Source organism: Mustela erminea, chromosome 11 (genome assembly GCF_009829155.1).
Source record: "Mustela erminea isolate mMusErm1 chromosome 11, mMusErm1.Pri, whole genome shotgun sequence".
NCBI classification, from domain to species: Eukaryota; Metazoa; Chordata; class Mammalia; order Carnivora; family Mustelidae; genus Mustela; species Mustela erminea.
The window spans coordinates 94571534-94585173 of NC_045624.1; the positions used below are offsets into that span (position 1 = coordinate 94571534).

Sequence of the window (13640 nt, forward strand, 5' to 3'; positions counted from 1 at the left end):
AGCCCTTGGCGGGGGGCACAGGAGGCTGGGGGGCCCCTTGCAGGTGGGATACAGAGAGACGCCCATGGGAGGCCTCAGGGAGGCCCCAACCAGCCCCGACAGAAGCTTTCAGGGATGCTTCCTTGCTCTCACGCGTTGCTCACTGGGGCCTGATCCTCGTCCAAAAGCAAAGCACCAAAATGTCTCCAGCAGTCTCGAGACCGAAGCCACACGTCCAAGACACCTGGTCGAAGGGCACCAAGCACGACGCCGGGTAACGAGAGTGTCACACTCAATAGTGATCCAACACAGGTCACAGGTCACAGGGTGACCGCCCTCAGCGTAATTCCATCAGGACTCGGAAGATCCCTATGTCCTGCAGCGACGTCCCAGGGACCATGACGACAGGGACCATGACACCAGGGCTACATCGGGCTGTGAACAAGCCACTGCTACGTGAACGTAAAACAACTAAAAGTGCACCACCTCTCAGTTTTGGGAGGAAAACTTCCCGGGGCTGCCAAGCACCGTCCGGGGCCTGTTCAGCGAGGTGAGCACTGAGTGTGTGCAGGGAACCCCGCCGTGCACCGGGGTCCATCCATATGCCTTCTGCTTATCCACCAGGACCCATTTTCCTGGCCCCTGCACCTGCCCATCTGCAGCCCCCAATGGTCTGACACCAGCCTCCTCTCCCGAACAGACACACCTGCCACCCGGTCACCCACATGCCAGGCGTCCCCACAGAGAAGGGCCTCCTAGGAACATAGCTGCCTGGAACAGTGACCGGGACAACCACCCCCCAGCTCTGTTCTCCGTTCAAGGGGGGCCTGGTGCTAGCCCCCAGCTCACGCACTGAGCAATCTTAGGGTCCCTTGCAGCCCCCATGGCTGACGCAGGGTCACACACTGCCACCAAGATGAGCCCAGTTCTCAGAAGTGTCTGGCTGCCAGGCCTACCACATGCTCTGCGGTCCGGGCGTGATATGGTAAACGCAACTCCAGGAACAGACACATCGTCTCACGCTTCCGCCTCCCGCCCTCTGCCCTGCCCGACGGCAGCTTCCAGAAAGAGAAGAGAATGAAACACGGCCATGCCCTCTGTCCTTGGACTGGCAGTGGAAATAAAAGCCTGATAACGTGCAATTGTGTGTGTAAAAACCTTGTTTGTTGAGAGTTTTTTTTGTTTTGTTTTGTTTTGTTTTTTAAGTTTTTACTTGTCTGACAGAGAGAGAGAGAACACAGCAGCGGGAGTGGGAGAAGGAGAAGCAGGCTTCCCACTGAGCATGGACCCTGATGTGGGACTTGATCCCAGGATCCAGGGATGATGACCTGAGCCAAAGGCAGATGCTTAATGACTGAGCCACCCAGATGCCCCTTGTTTATTGAAATTTAAATCCAATTCCAAAGCTGCATTGTCGCAAAACAACCCTGAGGGCCCTGGCTTCCAGCTGTCAACGGCAGAACCTGGTCTCCGAGTAGGGCTCCACGCAGAATCCCCAACATGACAGATCCAGAAGGCAGGGGAGGGACGGCGGGCAGAGAGGGTCCGGGCAAGGGAACGGCCAGGGACATGCCTGCTGGAGAGCCTAGAGCTGCCGGACAGGCGGCCTGTGCCCAAGGACACCGTCCCTCTCCCCCCGTCAAGGCCACGGCCAAGAGGAATCACGCATGGCTGGAGCCGGGTTACCTGGCAACACCCGGGGGGACACACATGCATCCCAGCCCCGGCCCCACTCAGGCTCTTGCTCTGCTTACCAAACATGGAGTGAGACCCGACCCGCTTTCCCAGTGCAGGTGGCCTCGCTGAAATGTCCCCGACACAGCCAACACGCCCCCACAGGCCCTGGGTGGAGGCCACTGAGAAAGGGGCGCCCTTCCTGTACCTGGCAGGTGAGAGACCGGGTCTCCCCATGGAAGACACAGAAGGCCGCCTCCGGGCCTGACGTGCGCACCGCCTTCGCCCAGCTGAGGCTCACGGAAGAGAAGGTACGCGGGAATCGATGAGATGTGATTGGTAACAGCTTGTCGGCAGGAGTGTCCAGAAGGGGGACGGGGGACAAAGCCGTCACCACGCCTCGCGTAGGCACCCGTGCATCGCACACCCGCGGACGTCACAGGATGCGCTGTCCGGGAGATGGTGGGCAGGGCCGCTCCCACCTTCCAGGTTTTTTCCAGGCTAGTGTGTTCCTTTAATTACCAGGTTTTGGGGTTTGGCTTCTGAAAGCTGAATGACTCTGCCTTCACTTACCGCCTCGATGTTAATTCCCACGCAGAAATCCAGGATCACTGACGCCAGCCTTCACGGGCCAGAATCCCACCCGAGAGTCTGGGCCTTTGACATTCCAAAGGTGGCTTGCCCGTCCCCGTAGCAGATGCCCCGGCCATCCTTTGAGAGGTCAGCACCCCCTAACCTCGCGAAATACGCGTTGGTCATAAGCCCACCAGCAGTCACAGCTCAGCTGCCAGCCCCCAAGGCAGGGCGCCCATGACAGCGTCCAAACACCGCACTCCCAGGAAGGATGCGGGGCCGGGCAGGAAGTGCCAGGTCATGTCAGCAGGTGCAGCATCGGTGGGCAGGCATGATGTCCCTTCAGTCACGGACGGCGGGGGATGCGGAGGACAGTACAGGGCGCATCCAGGACTCTGAGCACACCCGGGTCCAAGGCTGTGAGGCGGGGGCCGGGGGTGGGCTGAGAACCCCAGCCACACCCGGCTGAGCCTCTGTCCCATGTGCAGGGTGAAGCCGCTCCAGGAGCTCAGCCGTCCCAGGGGCATTCATGTGAGTTGCCGCCTACAAACTTAGTCAGACTTGGATCTTGACGGCCTTTCTCAGATGCCACCAGGGCTAGCAAAACCGTGGGCTCAAAGGGCCGAGACAGCTCGTGCCCGGCTGTCACTCATTCGACTGCCTCCGACATGGTGTGCATTCTGGTGATGGGATCCAGCCCGGTGTCGAGCGAACCCCCACAGGACATTCCCTCGGTTCTGAGCACAGAGATGAGAGTCTTGTTCTTCAGGTAAGACGAGTGTGTCAGCACACAGTCCTCCTTCCTGTCTGCTGCCTGTTTTCTGGGGCAGATGAACTCTTGGGGTCCCGGGATCAGCCCTGAAAGGTGGGCTGGAGGCTGGAGCCTGGAATCAGGAGCGTGAAGGGCAGGTGCTTTCCCAGGTCCAAGCAGGATGTCCGGGGGCAGACACTGTCGCAGGACCCCAGCACGCACCTGAGCTCCGGGGTGTGCGGCGAAGGGACGTTCCTGGCTGGTACACAGCGATGAGGCACCCAGCCCTGGGAGCTTGGCGGGCGGTGCGTCCATTGTGCCGATGAGGGGCCCCGCCCATCTTGCTCCGGCCAAGCCGCCTGCCACTTCGTCTGCCAGATGCAGCGGACCCTCCTTGGTGAAGTGACTAAGGGTCCACACTTGCGTTGGTTTCCACACATTAACACCGAACCACGATTTCCAAGCAGGAAAGCTTTCAAATCCACTTCCGAAACGGCAGCACCAACTGTCGTCGCTGGATCGGGAACACAAGCCATGCGGCTCCCTGACCAGCTCTGCACACCCTGCAGCGAGATGCCTCCTGACCCCGCACAGAGCCCCCTGGCTGTCGGCACTGAGCTCCGCCATCACTGGTCCCTGGGGGGCGGGTGATGCTCCACACTCAGGGAGTCCTGTCCGTGTGATGCTCGGTGACATTTAGGGACGGTGCACTCACTGATCGCTGAGCGACATTGGGATGACGGTGATGGAAAAGTCAGCAGGGTCTAGGGCACCACAGCCCATCACCCCAGGCCCTGGTGCATTCCGGTCTCACCCCGCCGCAGTGGCCGTCCGACGGTGCAGGGAGAGATGGGATCCACGTGCCCTCCCACAGCCACCTTGGGGGTACCCAACCCTCACCGACCCCACGCCAGGCCAGGTCGTCCCCAAGCCCCGGGGTCCAAAGGAGGAGCAACATTGTTACGGGGCCCTGTGATCTGCAGCACTGTCGGGGGTCCATGGCCCATGTCTACTCAGCGCCCCTGGCTTGACGACGACTCCCTGTGCAGAGCGGGGAAGGGCTCAGAGAGGTCAAGTGACTGCTCAAGGCCACACAGCTACCGTGGAGAGGTGGGAGGCACAGCGGAGCGACCCACGCTCCCCCGGATGGGACGGTCCCAGTCACCACAGGAGACGCGGAAGAAAGGAGGATTTCAAAAAAACAAAGACAGCAGGTAGAGTCAGTGGCCATACGTGGGCTCCACGTCTGCAAATCCACCCACTCACCGAGCACCGTTACGTCGAACCCCAGACCAGAGCAGCTCGTGGCATTCTCACCATCACTCACTGAGGCGCGCAGAGGGGCCCCGCTTCAGAGCCGTCCCACGTGTGTGCTCCCAGCTCCCACACCATAAACGAGCCCCCTCCAGTCCTATGGCACGTCAGTGTTCGCATTTCCATTATTTTTGTTGGTATTTTTGCTGTTTAAAATGACCCCCAAAAGTAGTCCTCAAGGGCTGTCTGGTGTCCTAAGCAGGAGAAGGTCACAATGTGCTTTACATGGAACATCTGTGCATCAGGGACACTTGGCTCCCGCCTGAGTTCCGTGCTGCCGGCCGAGGCGGCTCACGGGGTCCACAGGACGGATTAGGTCCGGTGTGTCTGGACGGAGCTGCAGGGGTGATGTAGTTACGCACTCGTGAGCTTACTAAAATGTGGCAACGCGAGGTTCACAAGACCCCACCCACCCAGGAGCAAAGGCCAGTGTTCGCTAAGTCAGTGTCAGGGAGAGTGGGGGGTGGCAGCCCCACAAGGTGGTCAATGCCCCCCCCCCCACTGCTCCCGGTGGCCCTCCCAACAGGACGCCACGGGCCACCACCCACTGCTTCTGCGGAGAAGCCGATCCCCGAGTTCCAGCACCTGGGGGCAGGCTCGCACGCCCAGTCCAGCAAGGTGCGGGTTAGTAAGGAACAGAATGGACAGTGGATGGAGAGGAGCACAGCAGGTGTAAGAGGCCGCGCTGGGCCAGCTCTCCCTGATGGTCCCTGTCCTCTGCATGCCTGGGGCTGCCCGGCCAGTCCCAGGAAGCAGCGCCCCAGGCCGGCCAGCCCAGCGCAGGAGACGCTGGTATCGGCCCTAACGAACCCCCTCAGCTCACACTGCCCGACCCTGAGACTCTGTTCTCCGAGGCCTCCTGTGGCCCGGGCACCAGTGAGGGAAGGGGAGACCGTGGCCGAACGATACTTGCCCAGAGGAGCTCTGGGGTCAGCGGGCTGGGACGGAAGCCCTATCTCCCTCAGGCTGCCCTGCGTGATCTCTGACCCATGACCCCGGGCCAGCTGCACCTGTGAACACTGATGGGCCCCCGGCCAGTCTCTCAGGAACCACTCTGCGTGTGTCATGGTTTCTGGCTCTTGTAAGGGAGAAACATGACGGGGTACGTGACGTCCACAGTGTGTCCCCCACGGCTCTCTGCTTGGGACAGGGCAAACCACGCATGCTACGGAGACAGCAGGCACCCCCCCACTGCCCGCCAGGACCCTGGACCCAGGAGGAGAGGCGTGACTGACCCCCATGAAGACAGGAACTGCTCGGTCACACGCACACCAGATGTCCCTCCCCGGAGACCCTGCAGGCCAGTGGCCCACGACGTCAGGGTCGGGGGGAGGTGTCTCGGCAACACCTGCTTCTGGCTAGTGTACATCAAGAGGAAACAAGTTTGACAAAGGTGGTTTTCTCTCCCAAATCAGGCCCCACCATGGCGTGGGGTGGGGACTATTCCTGCTGGCCGGGGAGAAGGCCCCCATCCTTCCTTGGTCCTGTGTGAGGTCTCTTCTGTGGGGGAGCCCGGCAGAGCCTCTCCGCCCTCGTGACAGCACCAGGGCCCGAGGTGTCCATCCTGAGGGTGAACGGGGCAGGTGAGGCGGTTCCACGAGCCCATACATTCTTGCCAAGGGAGCTCCCGGGTGCAGGACAGCAGCCCGGCCACAGCCCAGCGAGGCCACACCCACTGTGCCACCCCAAATCCCCAAGCCTGCTTTTCACAGGCTCCCCCAAACCACAGCACTGGGGAGGGGCGCTCTGGACCCCGAAAGAAGTCAGGATTTCTGGAAAGCTTGCAGATCCCGAGCAGACGGTTAGCAGGCCACCGTCTCCGCCCCTCCCTGGCCCAGGCGGCGGCAGCCAGACGTACCTTCTCCCCCCGCGCTCAGGCTCTCATAGGAGTCCCAGCGGATCAGAGGGTCTGCGGTGTTGAAGTCCACGATCACGCCATGGTCATTGCGCAAGTGTTCACACCCTGCGTGGAGGAGGTGTTGGTCACAGGGCAGGCACGTGGTGGCACATCGGCCCGGATGATGAGGCACGAGCATCCCAGGCACAAGCACCGGCAGCCAGCGCCGAGACCCCCACACCTGCCCCCACGGGCCCAGGGGCGTTCACAGCATCATGCACTGCTCTCAACAGCCTGGTCGAGACCAGAGTCAGGTGGGCAGGGAGCAGAGGGGACGCGGGTGCTCTGGCCACTCCAGGCTCGCAGACACACGTGCCCACCTGCCAACACTCTGGGGAGGCTGTGGGGCTCTGACCTCATGAGCCTTGCCCTTAACCATTCACTGAATTAGGACACTGATCTCACTAGGAGGGGCCTACTGTCCCCAGCAACAAAAGCAAAACTTTCCCCTATATGGATCTCGCTGTACCAAAGAGCCATTCGCCCTGACGGTAAAAGGACAAGATCTCTCCTTCAGGGCATTTTTTAGAAGAAAGGAGAACCTGCTTTGCACATAAACATCTGCCGTCCACTGTACTTCCAATCCTCTCCAACAACACTCGATTCTTCGTTGGGGGAGAAGTAAACATTCAGCATGATCTCCCAGACAGACAGACCTCCAGGGACCAAGCTCTCACTGTTCCTGGGGTCCTGCTGATGCAGCCTGGCCTGCTGTCTCCCAACCACTCCCACCCCCTGGAAGACAGCCTGCTTTGAAAAAACTCCTACGGCAATTTCCTGACACGCACAAAAGCGGGAGACTGGACGGAGACCCCACAGGACCCTCCACCCCACCAGGTGAGCACCGCGCCCCGGCACTCGGCACGCCGCCTACCTTTAAGCTTCTCGGGAGTGGCGGAGAAAAGCAACTCAATCTTGCCATTATCGGGAAAGCGGTCATCTGAGAAAAAAAAATCACATGTCAACGAGCTCAGAGATTCAGTGGCCAAAAAGCACGGACAACGCTGTGCTTCCAACCCCACCCGGATGGCGCCCATGTCCCCGCGGTGGCAAAGTTCCACCGCTTTCCCGGAATTTTCTGTGGACCAGGGCTCAGCGTTCCGAAAGACCGGTACTGCGCAGCACGCAGGTTCACCGTCTGGGGCATGGGGCTGAACAGGTACGGAAATGACCAAGGACCCGCGGCCACCGCCCCCCGCACCCCCATCAGCCGTGGCCCCACCTTGGCTCGCGTTGTCCAGATCCTCCTTTCCGAACACGAGTCCAAAGCTCTGAACGGCCCCCGTGTGAAACTGCAGGCGGAAAATCACGTCGCGGGTAGCCGAGCGGTACTTCTTGTGGTAGCACTTGACCTGGGGTGGAGAGGGGCAGGCCAAGGGCCAGCTGTTGAGCAGGAGGGATGGACAGATGGGTGCAGGCCAGCCCCCTCCGAGAGACCCCTGCTTCCGTGCTCCCACGGGACCTGCTCCCAGGAAGGGCATGGCCTGGGTTGTCAGACCAGCACATGGGAACCTGCTTCGGATGGAGTCCTATGGCCCCGTTTTTGGGCTCTAAGAACTCCCCATGGAGAGGATGTTCCCCTAGTCTGAACTGTCTGTGTTTCAAGTTAAAACCCCTCTGTCTTCACACGGGAAGCAGACGGTCGTTACCATCTGTGGGATGTCCAATGAGTATGTGTGGGTGATGACGTAAAGAGTGAGGAAGACACGGGGTTGGGGAGAGACATAAGGAGGGGACGGGGGGGAGGGTGGGTGAGGCCCCGGATTAAGGGGAGGGTGGGTGAGGCCCCGGCATTTAATCCCCAAGCCTGTTCGTCCCATGTCCTGGATGTCACTTGAGACCTGCCCCCAGAAGCACCTTGGGGGAGATGTGAGCCCAGGCTGTGGTACCGCAGCCCCGGGGCTGGGGGTGCCCTGGGTCCCTGGGAGTGGCTCAGGCCTCAGGGGTGATGGGCTCATGTGCAGCTTAGATGCACCCCCCCACCCCCAGGGCACTCGGCACCAGCGGGGAAGGGCAGGCAGGCAGGGACACTGAGAGTCATTTTCCACCTTAACGTGGCGACCTTCCCCGCCCAGGGGAAAACGGATGTGGGGGCTGCGGGGAGGGCTCGCAGGAGAGGACGCTTGCCGACAACCTCCCCTGTCCGCTTTCCGGCCACAGCAGGACTGGGGGCTCCTTTCCAGGGTCCGCAGGGGCCCAAGGCCAGAAGCGGGCTGGATTCTGTTCTCAGACAAGCGGAGCACGGGCAGCGGGTCCCTCTACTGTGTATGCCCAGAAGGGAGGGGAGGCTGGAGGCCGGGGCAGGGGCTCTCAGAGGCTGCTACGCTCACAACCATGACTTCTCTAGGCCAGAGACGGGCCTCAAATGTCTGGTGCGTCAGAAAGGTCAACAAGAAGCGGCCGCTCGCACTGGTCTAGCCCAGCGGTGCAGAACACCCCAGTGGAAGGCTCCGTACGGCCAACCAGACAGACACTCCCACAGAGGAAAACTCAAGCCCCAGAAGCCCCTGGGAAACACGCCCTCTGAGGTTGTTTACCTCTGTGCTATCTATAAGGAAACGGTCTGATAAATACAGGAGAAAATGTAAACAGCCGGTCCGGGGAGCGTTCGGTGCTGACAAACACGGGGCCGGCTGCTGGGGACATAGGCCCCAGGCTCCGGCCTCCGAGACCCAGGCACACGGCTGGCAAGAATTCTGGGGACACGCGGCAAGTGCGGTGCACTTGCTCCCAACAGTGTGCCGTCTCCTCCTGCGGCTCCGTGAGGTCTCTGACCTCCCAGTGGGGCCCAACCCAAGGCCCACCTCTGGGCTTCCTCCCAGAACGTGCTGTGCGTGCCTCCCCATGCCGCAAGCCCTCGCCTGCACTGACCCCACTGACCCCAGAGGAGACCCCTCCAGGGTGGGAGGAGGTCTCCGGTGCCCCCATCTCTCCAGGAGGACAGGCCTGAGTCTGTCTTGAGGGTGACATGGGGACAAGGGGGGACACGGGCTTACACCGGTCTGGTTCTCCAAACTTCTTAAATGCCGGGGGGAAGCAAAGCTTGAAGCCACAGTACCAGGAGCTCCATCCTGTGGGAGGCAGCCCAGGCCGGCCCCACTGTCACACAGCAGGAAGGAGCGGTCCCAACATGCGTGGCCGCTGGGGTCTGTGCGCAGGACCCCGGGGAACCAGGGGCACCACGAGTGCTGGGTAGACCAGCCCCCACCCCCCAGCACAGCCCTGTCTTTGGGGCCTTCCTCCCACCCCCAATGAATAGGCTCCCCCTCCAGTTGGTTCCCAAGCGGCAGCTCCTCCTCCCCCGCACCCCTAGGCCTGGTCCTACCTTCCACAGGGACCCAAGGGGCTCCCTCTGCAGCTCACCGTGACTCATCACAGCTGACCCCCAACAGGGTGGCTCAGAGCCACCAATCCCAGCCCCCCCACCAAGTGCCCAGAAGCGGTGGTGGCAGAGGTCATGGCACTCGGGGGCAATGGATGGTCAGAGATGGAAGTCACCCTCCCCAGGCCATCCGTGGCTGATTGCCCTGGGACACAGTCACCTCCCCAGGCCGAGTGTGACTCTGGTGTCTGCAGACATTCCCCAGGACAAGGGCTCAGAATGGAGGAGTGACTGAGCTCACTGACAGAGCAGCCGCCCGGCGGGGACGCACACTATCCTACGGGGTGTCCGTGGGACTCTCCCCAGCATGCTGGCTGACACCCAGGCTCCCCGCACACCTCTGCGTGCTGCACAGTGAGCTGCTCCTCCCACAGATGGGGTGGCACCTGCCGACCCCAGCCCAGTTGCCCACCTTGGGGACGGACGCCAGGTGTCTTCAGAAGACACAGACCACAGGCGCGTCCACGCACGAGGTCCGGGCAGCACTGCCCATACAGCAGCTCCGACCCTGAGACAGGATCGACCCGCCTGCCGGGAGCCCCCCGGGGTCCCTGACACCCCGTGTAGAGCCGGAACCCTACACCACCCAAGCCGGCGGGGCTGGCTAGCTTTGGCAGTCAGGGGCCAGAACCGCGTTCTCCACACTCAGTGGAAAGAACTGTCAGTGCCTGCTGGACAAGAGCGTCCCGAATTCCCCCTTTAAGATCTCAAGTACCGACAGCACTTCGTAAAGATTACAGGGACCGAGGCCCGGAACGTCCCCTTCGTCCCCCTGGCGTCTGCAAGTCTCCAAAACGCAGCCATCCTCCGCCTTCACGTTTTGGAACATGCACGTCTCTAACAACCCAAGGGCCGCAGCCTGGCCCCTGCAGGAAAGGAATGACCTCCGTCCACCCCAGGCTGTCCCTGAAGCCACGGCGGGGCACACGGGTATGACATGAACGCTACAGCTCGCGGGGAGCGCTCGCGCCTGGGGAAGGTCCTCGGCAGGGACATGGACTTCTCGGAGGCCACGGCGGGTTCCCGTGATTCTGTGATGAGGATGAGACCTTCACTCTGGGTCAACACGCAGGAGAACCACGTGCTATGTTGTCGGAGGCTGGAAGCCTCTGGCGAGGGGGCGTCGGAAGGAAGAAGGTCCATGGCCAACCCCACTTCGTTCAGTCTTGATGCAACAAGCCGCACTGTTCCGCTCAGCCTCACCTTCTTTGTGTTGCCTAAAAACCCGCCCGGGGCCCCCGAGGGGACTGAGTGGCGGGCACATGGAAGCATGGCCCGCAGGGACCGAGGTCCCCACAGCGCACGCCGCGCACAGCTAGTGTCCTCGAGCGTGATGGAACGGCCCCTCAGATGAGCACCGACCCACCGGCGCCCGCGCGAACATCCAGGCCTGACCCTCACACTGCACGGGGGTGTCTGTGCTTCAGACTCTCAGCGACAAGAGAACGGCACCTGGGACCAAGGGGTCGAAGCCCTGGGAGCACCTGCGCCCAGGTCAGAGGTCAGCGGGCAGCGTTCCCTCTCCCCCCAAATCATCCGAATGCCCAGCTATTAACAGGAGTAGCAAAAGAAGCTTCATGCCCCCAACCCCCGCTGCTGGTGGCCTGTGGCTGCCGGGACAGGCCGCGAGGAAGTCATATCCGCAGAGCATAAGCGGCAACCATGCACTGAGAGGACAGAGACCTGGAGAGCTCGCCCGCGGATGTCTGGACGCCTGCACAGCGAGCACCAACATGGGCCACGATTTTGAAAGATTGGGATCACGTCCAAACCCAAGGAGAGGTCAGCAGGTGCCCGCTGCCGACCAGCACACAGCCACCACAGAGCTAGGACCCCGGGATGCACCGAGACCCAGGCCGGGCACGGAAGAGGGCTGGCACAGGACGGGAGAGGGTGTATGCGCAGGAAGTCCGAGGGAGCACAGGGACAGGCCCGCGGGGGTCTGGAAGAACCACCCGCCAGAGGACCAGAGTCCACACAGGAGCGAAGGATGCTTCCAGAAGGCCCCGAGCACGAGGGCATCGGCAATGGTGCTGTGTGTCTGCAGCGGCTCTCTGAGCCGCCGTGCCCTCCAGGGAGAAGTTAGGTCACGGGCGCGAGCTCACAGAGCCTCACAACGACGAGGACAAAATGTAAGTGGCCACAGGGTTTGCACTGCAGAGACAGCAAGACGGGGCACGCCAGACGGGAAAGTGTTTATGAGCCCATCAAGGCCCTGGACCATGGCCAGGCTCCAGCTGCGTTGGCGCCCACGGCATTCCTCAGCGAGCTTACATAACAGCCTGGTCGCATGCACGAAGGCTGCCCTCCTCCCCGGTGACAGCACGTTTACTGAGCACCTGAGGCCCTGCCCTGTGGGAGGGGTGGACCCGGGTGATGGGGGAGCCGGGGGTGCAGAGCGAGGGCAAGGGGGGCGGGCTGGCTGCGTCTGGTGGTCAGACAGTGGTTGGTTGCTGCCCGGCCTCACCAGGAAGTGCATCCCCACGAGCCCCCCGCCTTGAGGGGACAACAAATAGAGCCCTGGTCTCCCCAGCAGGTCCCGGCCCCTCAGAGCCCACACGGCCCAATTCCTGCAAAGGTGGCCCCTGTCATCTCTGCGAACCGGCCTCCACATCGCATCCCAGGGGAGGAAAGGAGCCAATCTGTCTGCACGCACACGCAGAAAATCAAAATGGGGAGCACACGCAGAGCGAGCGGCCTTCTAGGAGGATGTGACCCAGGGGAGCGACCCCCGCCCCCACTTCCAGAGCAAACCCAAGAACCTGGAGAGAACCTCTGCTGCTGTCGACAGTAAACCTACAAACATCGTGTCTGCTCCTCCGCGTCCTTTCCGAGTGGCTGCTGCTGCCACAGCTACCGCCACATTCCCGGGCGGAAAGGACGACGCCTGCGTGCACGGGCTGTGTGCAAGGGCCCCGGAAGCTACTCCCTGCACACGGCTCCCCGGAGGTGAGGTTCGCCCGTGGGCTGGCCCTGCGCAGGGGTGCGTGGAGCGACCCTCCTGGGGAGGAGGGAGCAACCCACATGGGGGTTGGGCAGAGCCACAGTGCACAACTCTCCCCCAGCTCGCAGGGAGATGGGGGGGCATAGGGAAGAGGGGACAGGTGCTCCTCAGCCCGTGTGGGCGGAGCGGAGGCGGCCTGCCCTCTGTGCTCTGCCAGCATCGGGGAACAGAACCGTGCACCATCTTCCTCCCGGGGTGACCTCCATGTGGATTTCGGGGATCCAAAAGCCCCGGGGGTTCAGAGCTGCGGCACAACGTGGGCCCCACAGATTATGACCCGAGCATCCGGACTGTCCTCTGGGTCACCTCTCCTCCGACACCCCAGCATCTTCTCCCCCCAGGGTCCCCCGTGTTTCCCTCCGCGCACGGGTCACCTGCCTGCTCACCCCCACCCCCCGCAGTAGGAAGGTAACTGGGGAGCAGGCTCTGCGTGCATTCCCCTTCCTGCCCGCGGAGCACACCAGCACTGAACAAGCCCACAGGCCCTATCACGGGGAGGGGGGCGTGATGTCGCTGCTCGTCTCGCTGGGACAGGTTTGCTTACTGTACACAGGAATCATGGGTTGGACTATGTCCCCCCCCCCCCAAATTCAAATCACAGGGCCTGACCCCCAGGACCTCGGCCGGGCCTGTATCTGGAGACTAGATTCTCACCGAGAGGTGATCAAGGTCAATGAGGCCACCAGGTTGGGCCCTGCTCCTCTCTGGCTGCGGCCCCATAAGAAGAGGGACCAGGACACAGACAGGCACGGAGGGACGACGCCGTGAGGCCCGGGGAGGAGACGGCTGTCTGCATGACCAGGAGAGGCCTTGAGGGGGCCGGCCCTGCCCCGCCTGTATCGGGGGCGTCCAGCCTCCAGACCGGGGACAGTGGAGGTGTGTTTTCAGCCCCTGGCCTCCGGAGCTTTGTTAAGGCAGCTGCAGCAGTGGGGAGGCGCCTGGGGGCTCAGCTGGTGAAGCGTCTGCCTTTGGCTCAAGTCATGATCTCAGGGTCCTGGGATCCAGCCCCGCATCGGGCTCCCTGCTCAGCCGGGAGGGAGTCTGCTTCTCCCTCTGCTGCTCCCCT

The 13640-nt window shown here is 62.2% G+C and overlaps 1 protein-coding gene across 9 annotated transcripts in view; it reads right to left on the reverse strand.

Moving 5' to 3' along the window:
* TNS3 (tensin 3) overlaps positions 1-13640 on the reverse strand; it is a 201800-nt gene that overhangs the window by 71391 nt on the left and 116769 nt on the right. For 8 of the 9 annotated variants that reach the window (XM_032305050.1, XM_032305044.1, XM_032305043.1 and 5 more), the window contains 4 exons: positions 7411-7540; positions 7063-7128; positions 6150-6254; positions 4554-4628 (listed from right to left, as the gene is read on the reverse strand). In XM_032305050.1, coding sequence (XP_032160941.1) covers positions 4554-4628; positions 6150-6254; positions 7063-7128; positions 7411-7540 — 376 coding nt within the window. The remainder of the gene's footprint in view (positions 1-4553; positions 4629-6149; positions 6255-7062; positions 7129-7410; positions 7541-13640) is intronic. The other variant, XM_032305045.1, reaches the window with a different exon arrangement.